The 7,500-nt window shown below is 50.6% G+C and overlaps 1 protein-coding gene across 1 annotated transcript in view; it reads left to right on the top strand.

Annotated features, from left to right (window-relative positions):
* Positions 1-7,448, top strand: part of LOC110515356 (formin-like protein 2) — a gene marked incomplete at its 3' end in the record, with an annotated part of 21,338 nt that extends 13,890 nt beyond the window's left edge. Inside the window, 7 exon segments of the mRNA XM_036974602.1 lie at positions 186-216; positions 219-519; positions 1,208-1,238; positions 1,765-1,939; positions 2,312-2,332; positions 7,325-7,385; positions 7,387-7,448. Of these exon segments, the coding sequence (XP_036830497.1) occupies positions 186-216; positions 219-519; positions 1,208-1,238; positions 1,765-1,939; positions 2,312-2,332; positions 7,325-7,385; positions 7,387-7,448 (682 nt within the window).
* Positions 7,449-7,500: the final 52 nt, after the last annotated feature.

The following is a 7,500-nucleotide window of genomic DNA, read 5'->3' as shown; positions in this document are numbered from 1 at the left end:
CTAGGCTAGGCTATCACTAGCAACACTCAGCTATTTGGTGCTAGGCTAACTCTAGCACCTTCTCTCTCTGCATGCTAAAGCTAGGCTAACTCTAGCACCTTCTCTCTATGCATGCTAAAGCTAGGCTAACTCTAGCACCTTCTCTCTATGCATGCTAAAGCTAGGCTAACTCTCTCTTATTCCAGGATGTGTATGCTAGTGCTAACAACCAGGTGCACCCACCTGGAGGATCGTGCGTGAGAAGGACCAGACCATCCGCAGGCAAAGTCGACTGGAGCGCCATGCTCAGGAGGGTGGAGGGGGCACCTTGGTGGTGCAGGGAGGGGGCACCTTACAACCCGCGAGGGGCGAGGGGGACGGAGGGGTGGGTGACTTGTCCTCCACCTCTCTGACCCTGGGCATGACCCTCCCCCAGTCCGGAGACAGTGGGCTATGGCTTGTCAGGGGCGGGACTAGGGATGATGCCAGCCCCTCCCCCTCCCCCACCACCTCCACCAATGCCAGGGATGCCAGGGAACAGTGAGTGTTAGTTCTGACCTATCATATTGCTCCGTTGTTCATGTAATTGATGTAATAGTGTAATCGGCCTTCCCTATCCTGGTTGGTTAATTCTCTGTCTTCTCTCTCCTGGTTGGTGAACTTCTCTGGCCAACAGCCAGTGAAATTACAGGGCGCCAATTCAAAACAACAGAAATCCCATAATTAAAATTCCTCAAACATACAAGTATTTTACACCATTTTAAAGATAAACTTCTTGTAAATCCAGTCACAGTGTCCGATGATTTCAAATAGGCTTTACGACGAAAGCACACCTTACGATTATGTTAGGTCGCGCGCCTAGTCACAGAAATACATTAAGCCATTTTCCAAAGAAGGAGAGGTGTCAGAAAAGTCAGAAATAGCGTTATAAATATTCACTTACTTTGAGGATCTTGATCGGAATGCACCCCAGGAATCCCAGTTCCACAATAAATGTTGTTTTGTTCGATAAAGTCCATAATTTAGGTCCAAATACCTCTTTTTGTTTGCGCGTTTAGCCCAGTAATCAAAATGCATAATGCGCAATCACTTGTTCAGACGAAATGTCAAAAAAGTTATATTACAGTTCGTAGAAACATGTCAAACGATGTATAGAATCCATCTTTAGGATATTTTTAACATAAATCTTCAATAATGTTCAAACCAGGAGGATTCCTTTGTCTTTTAGAAATGCAATGGAACGCAGCTACCTCTCACAGGTACACGTGTGATCAGCTCATGGCACTCTGGCTCAAACAGCTCTCTTTCTCTCCCCCTTCACAGTAGAAGCCTCAAACAAGGTTCTAAAGACTGTTGACATCTAGTGGAAGCCTTAGGAAGTGCAATATGACCCCATAGACACTGTATATTCAATAGGCAATGACTTGAAAACTACAAACCTCAGATTTCCCACTCCTGGTTGGATTTTCTTCTCAGGTTTTTGCCTGCCATATGAGTTCTGTTATACTCACAGACATCATTCAAACAGTTTTAGAAACTTCAGAGTGTTTTCTATCCAAATCAAATTATATGCATATTCTAGCTTTTGGGCCTGAGTAGCAGGCAGTTTACTCTGGGCACTTTTTATCCAAGCTACTCAATACTGCCCCCCAGTCCCAAAGAAGTTAATTCTCTGTCTTTCTCCCTGGTTGGTTAATTCTCTGTCTTCTCTCTCCTGGTGGTTAATTCTCTGTCTTCTCTCGCCTGGTTGGTTAATTCTCTGTCTTCTCTCTTCTTCCTCTGTAGTGTCAAACGGGCTACCCTGCTCCTACTCCTCCTCCTCCTCCCCCACCTCCCCCTCCTCCCCCCTTATGTTCCATGGAGTCCTCCGGTCCTCTGCCTCCCCCTCCTCCCCCATGCGCCCCTCCACTCCCCGGCTGTGGTGGATCACCCACTGTCATCTTTAACTCCGGCCTGGCAGGTAAGGCTGTGTGTCTCTGTGTGTGTGTGTGTGTGTGTGTGTGTGTGTGTGTGTGTGTGTGTGTGTGTGTGTGTGTGTGTGTGTGTGTGTGTGTGTGTGTGTGTGTGTGTTTGTTTGAGCTGTGTGCCGCATGTATCAAAGAGAGATTTAAGAAGTGTACTTCTATAGTTATATAAGGATCTCCTGGTGTGAACACTAGGGATCTGCCTCCCTTTCTCGCTGGAGTTGATTCTGATTGGAGTATTCTGAACTACCACTTTTCTATACTGCCTGAGTTCTCTCTCTCTCTGGTTCTCTGTCTCTGATTCTAACGTTCTCTCTCTTGTTCTAATTCAATATTCTCTCGGGTTCTCTCCTCTGTTCTGCTCTCAGAGGGGTCACTCAAGCTGTTCTGTAGGTTCCCTCTGATCACACGCTTAGTACCTATCTCACACCTCTCTCCTTAGTACCTGTCTCACACCTCTCCTTAGTACCTGTCTCACGCCTCTCTCCTCAGTACCTGTCTCACATCTCTCCTTAGTACCTGTCTCACACCTCTCCTTAGTATCTGTCTCACACCTCTCCTTAGTACCTGTCTCACACCTCCTTAATGCCTGTCTCACATCTCTCCTTAGTACCTGTCTCACACCTCTTCTTAGTACTGTCTCACGCCTCTCCTTAGTACCTGTCTCACACCTCTCCTTAGTACCTGTCTCACACCTCTCCTTAGTACCTGTCTCACGCATCTCCTTAGTACCTGTCTCACACCTCTCCTTAGTACCTGTCTCTCACCACCTCCTTAGTACCTGTCTCACACCTCTCCTTAGTACCTGTCTCATGCCCCTCTCCTTAGTACCTGTCTCACACCTTCCTTAGTATTTGTCTCACGCCCTCTTCTCAGTACCTGTTTCACACTCTCCTTAGTATCTGTCTCACACCTCTCCTTAGTACCTGTCTCACGCCTCTCTCCTTAGTACCTGTCTCACACGTCTCCGTAGTACCTGTCTTACACCTCTCCTTAGTACCTGTCTCACACCTCTCCTTAGTACCTGTCTCTCACCACCTCCTTAGTACCTGTCTCACACCTCTCCGTAGTACCTGTCTCATGCCTCTCCTTAGTACCTGTCTCACACCTCTCCTTAGTATTTGTCTCACGCCTCTCTCCTCAGTACCTGTTTCACACCTCTCTTAGTATCTGTCTCACACCTCTCCTTAGTACCTGTCTCACGCCTCTCTCCTTAGTACCTGTCTCACACGTCTCCGTAGTACCTGTCTTACACCTCTCCTTAGTACCTGTTTCACACCTCTCCTTAGTACCTGTCTCACACGTCTCCGTAACCTGTGTTACACCTCTCCTTAGTACCTGTTTCACACCTCTCTTAGTACCTGTCTCACACCTCTCCTTAGTACCTGTCTCACGCCTCTCTCCGTAGTACCTGTCTCACACCTCTCATTAGTACTGTCTCACGCCTCTCTCCGTAGTACCTGTCTCACACCTCTCCTTAGTACCTGTCTCACACTCTCCTTAGTACCTGTCTTACACCCTCCTTAGTACTTGTCTCATACCTGTCTGTTCCATACATCTCTCATAATGGTACACCTCCTCAGTACCTGTCTCACACCTCTCCTTAGTACCTGTCTCACACCTCTCCTTAGTACTTGTCTCATACCTGTCTGTTCCATACATCTCTCATAATGGTACACTCCTCAGTACCTCTCTCATACCTGTGTTATTCTGTGTCGTGTGGTGAGGTGATGTCTTGTCATGTGATCATGTTGTATGACTATGTGATGAGGTGATGTCTTGTCATGTGATCATGTTGTGTGATTATGTGATGAGGTGATGTCTTGTCATGTGATCATGTTGTGTGATTATGTGATGAGGCGATGTCATGTGATGAGGCGATGTCTTGTCATGTGATCATGTTGTGTGATTATGTGGTGAGGCGATGTCTTGTCATGTGATCATGTTGTGTGATTATGTGGTGAGGCGATGTCTTGTCATGTGATCATGTTGTGTTCACATTTTACTCTGCTGCTGCTGATGCTTTCCTTCTCTTTCTCTCTTCCTTCTGTTTTCTCCTCCCACTCTCTCTCTCCTCCTTCTCTCTCCCTTCCATTCCCTCCTCCTCTTCTCTCTCTCTCTTCCTTACATTCCCTCCTCCTCCTCTCTCCTTCCATTCCCTCCTCCTCCTCTCTCTCTTCCTTCCATTCCCTCCTCCTTCTCTCTCTTCCTTCCATTCCCTCCTCCTCCTTCTCTCTCTCTCCTTCCGTTCCCTCCTCCTTCTCTCTCTTCTTCTGTTCCCTCCTACTCCTCCTTCCGTTCCTTCCTCCTCCTTCTCTCTTCCTTCCATTCCTCCTCCTCCTTCCTCTTCTCTTCCTTTTACATTCCCTCCTCCTCCTCCTCCTTCGTTCCTCCTCCTCCTCTCTCTCTTCCTTCCATTCCCTCCTCCTCCTCCTCTCTCTTCCTTCCGTTCCTTCCTCCTCCTCTCTCTTCCTTCCATTCCCCTCCTCTCCTCTCTCTTCCTTCCGTTCCTCCTCCTCTCTTCTCTTCTTCCATTTCCCCTCCTCCTCTCTCTCTCCTTCCGTTCCTTCCTCCTCCTCTCTCTCTTCCTTCCATTCCCTCTCCTCCCTCTCTCTCTTCCTTCCATTCTCTCCTCCTCCTCCTCTCTCTTCCTTCCGTTCCCTCTCCTCCTCTCTCTTCTTCCTTCCTCCCCTCCTCTCCTCTCTCTCCTCTTGTTCTTCCTCCTCTCTCCTCCTTCCAATTCCCTCCTCCTCCTCTCTCTTCCTTCCGTTCCTTCTCCTCCTCTCTCTCTTCCTTCCATTCCCTCCTCTTCTCCTCTCTCTCTTCCTTCCTTCCTTCCTCCTCCTCTTCTCTTCCTTCCATTCCCTCCTCCTTCTCCTCTCTCTTCCTTCCGTTCCTCCTCCTCTCTCTTCCTTCCGTTCCCTCCTCCTCCCTCTCTCTCTTCCTTCCATTCTCTCCTCCTCCTCTCTCTCTTCCTTCCATTCCCTCCTCCTCCTCTCTCTTCCTTCCGTTCCCTCCTCCTCCTCTCTCCTTCCTTCCATTCTCTCCTCCTCCTCTCTCTCTTCTTCGTTCCTCCTCCTCCTCCTCTCCTCTTCCTTCCGTTCCCTCCTCCTCCTCTCTCTCTCCTTCCGTTCCCTCCTCCTCCTCTCTCTCTCTTCCTCCATTCTCTTCCTCCTCCTCCTCTCTCTTCTTCCGTTCCCTCCTCCTCCTCTCTCTCTTCCTTCCATTCCTCCTCCTCCTCCTCTCTCTTCCTCCGTTCCTTCCTCCTCTCTCTCTTCCTTCCATTCCCTCCTCCTCCTCCTCTCTCTTCCTTCCGTTCCTTCCTCCTCCTCTCTCTCTTCTTCCATTCCCTCCTCCTCTCCTCTCTCTTCCTTCCGTTCCTTCTCCTCCTCTCTCTCTTCCTTCCATTCCCTCCTCCTCTCCTCTCTCTCTTCCTTCCGTCCTCCTCCTCCTCTCTCTTCCTTCCGTTCCCTCCCTCCTCTCTCTCTTCCTCCATTCCCTCCCTCCTCTCTCTTTCCTTCATTCCCTCCTGCCTCTCTCTCCTTCCATTCCCTCCCTCCTCCTCTCTCTTCCTTCGTTCCCTCTCCTCCTCTCTCTCTTCCTTCCATTCCCTCCTCTCCTCCTCTCTCTTCTTCCGTTCCCTCCTCTCCTCTCTCTCTTCTTCCCTTTCCCTCCTCTCTCTCTCTTTCCTTCCTCCTCCTCCTCTCTCTCTCTCCTTCCATTCCCTCCTCCTCCTCTCTCTTTCCTTCCGTTCCCTCCTCCTCCTCTCTCTCTCCTTCCGTTCCTCTCCTCCTCTCTCTCTTCCTTCCCTTCCCTCTCCTCTCTCTTCCTTCCATTCCCCCTCCTCCTCCTCTCTCTTCCTTCCGTTCCCTCCTCCTCTCTCTCTTTCCTTCCGTTCCCTCCTCTCTCTCTCTCTCCTTCCATCTCTCCTCCTCCTCTCTCTCTTCTTCCATTCCCTCCTCCTCTCTCTCTCTCCTTCCATTCCCTCCTCCTCCTCTCTCTCTTCCTTCCATTCCCTCCTCCTCCTCTCTTCTTCCTTCCTCCTCCTCCTCCTCTCTCTCTTCCTTCCATTCCTCCTCCTCTCTCTCTTCCTTCCATTCCCTCCTCCTCCTCTCTCTCTTCCTTCCGTTCCTCCTCCTCCTCCTCTCTCTCTCCTTCCATTCTCTCCTCCTCCTCCTCTCTCTTCCTTCCGTTCCCTCCTCCTCCTCTCTCTCTTCCTTCCATTCCCTCCTCCTTCTCTCTCTCTTCTTCCCTTCCCCCTCCTCCTCCTCTCTCTTTCTTCCGTTCCTCCTCCTCCTCCTCTCTCTTCCTTCCGTTCCCCCTCCCTCCTCTCTCTCTTCCTTCCGTTCCCTCCTCCTCCTCTCTCTCTTCCTTCCGTTCCCTCCTCCTCCTCTCTCTTCCTTCCATTCCTCCTCCTCCTCCTCCTCTCTCTTCCTTCCTTCCCTCCTCCTCCTCCTCTCTCTTCCTTCCGTTCCCTCCTCCCTCTCTCTTCCTTCCATCCCTCCTCCTCCTCTCTCTCTTCCTTCCTTCCCTCTCTCCTCTCTCTCTTCCTTCCATTCCCTCCTCTCCTCCTCTCTCTCTTCCTTCCCTCCCTCTCCTCTCTCTCTTCCTTCCGTTCCTCCTCCTCCTCCTCTCTCTTCTTCCCTCCTTCTCCTCTCTCTCTTCCTTCCATTCCCTCCTCCTCCTCTCTCTCTTCCTTCCATCCCTCCTCCTCCTCTCTCTCTTCCTTCCATTCCCTCCTCTCCTCTCTCTCTTCCTTCCATTCCCTCCTCCTCTCTCTCTTCCTTCCATTCCTCCTCCTCCTCTCTCTCTCCTTCCATTCCTCCTCCTCCTCTCTCTCTTCCTTCCGTTCCTCCTCCTCCTCCTCTCTTCCTTTCCTCCTCCTCTCTCTTTCCTTCCATTCCCCCCTCCTCTCCTTTTCTCTCTTCCTTCATTCCCTCCTCCTCCTCTCTCTTCCTTCCGTTCCCTCCTCCTTCTCCTCTCTCTCTTCCTTCCGTTCCCTCCTCCTCCTCTCTCTCTCCTTCCATTCCTCTCCTCCTCTCTCTTCCTTCCATTCCCTCTCTCCTCTCTCTCTTCCTTCCTTTCCCTCCTCCTCCTCTCTCTCTTCCTTCCATTCCCCCTCCTCCTCTCTCTCTCTTCCATTCCTTCCTCCTCCTCTCTCTCTTCCGTTCCTCCTCCTCCTCCTCTCTCTCTTCCTTCCATTCCCTCCTCCTCCTCCTCTCTCTTCCTTCCATTCCCTCCTCCTCTCTCTTCCTTCCATTCCCTCCTCCTCCTCTCTCTTCCTTCCTTTCCCTCCTCCTCCTCTCTCTCTTCCTTCCATTCCCTCCTCCTCCTCCTCTCCTTCCTTCCATTCCTTCCTCCTCCTTCTCTGTCTCTTTTAGCTGTGAAGATTAAGAAGCCTATCCAGACTAAGTTCCGCATGCCAGTGTTTAACTGGGTGGCCCAAACCAAGTCAGATCAACGGAACTGTCTTCAACGACATGACGACGAGAAAGGATTCTCCAGGTACAAACACACCACACACACACACACCACACACACGCATTTGCCTCAGTAC

The sequence above is a fragment of the Oncorhynchus mykiss genome, unplaced genomic scaffold (assembly GCF_013265735.2).
Source record: "Oncorhynchus mykiss isolate Arlee unplaced genomic scaffold, USDA_OmykA_1.1 un_scaffold_734, whole genome shotgun sequence".
In the NCBI taxonomy this organism is placed as follows: domain Eukaryota; kingdom Metazoa; phylum Chordata; class Actinopteri; order Salmoniformes; family Salmonidae; genus Oncorhynchus; species Oncorhynchus mykiss.
The sequence above is the reverse complement of the archived record's forward strand: the minus strand, read 5'-3'. Positions and strand labels throughout refer to the sequence as shown.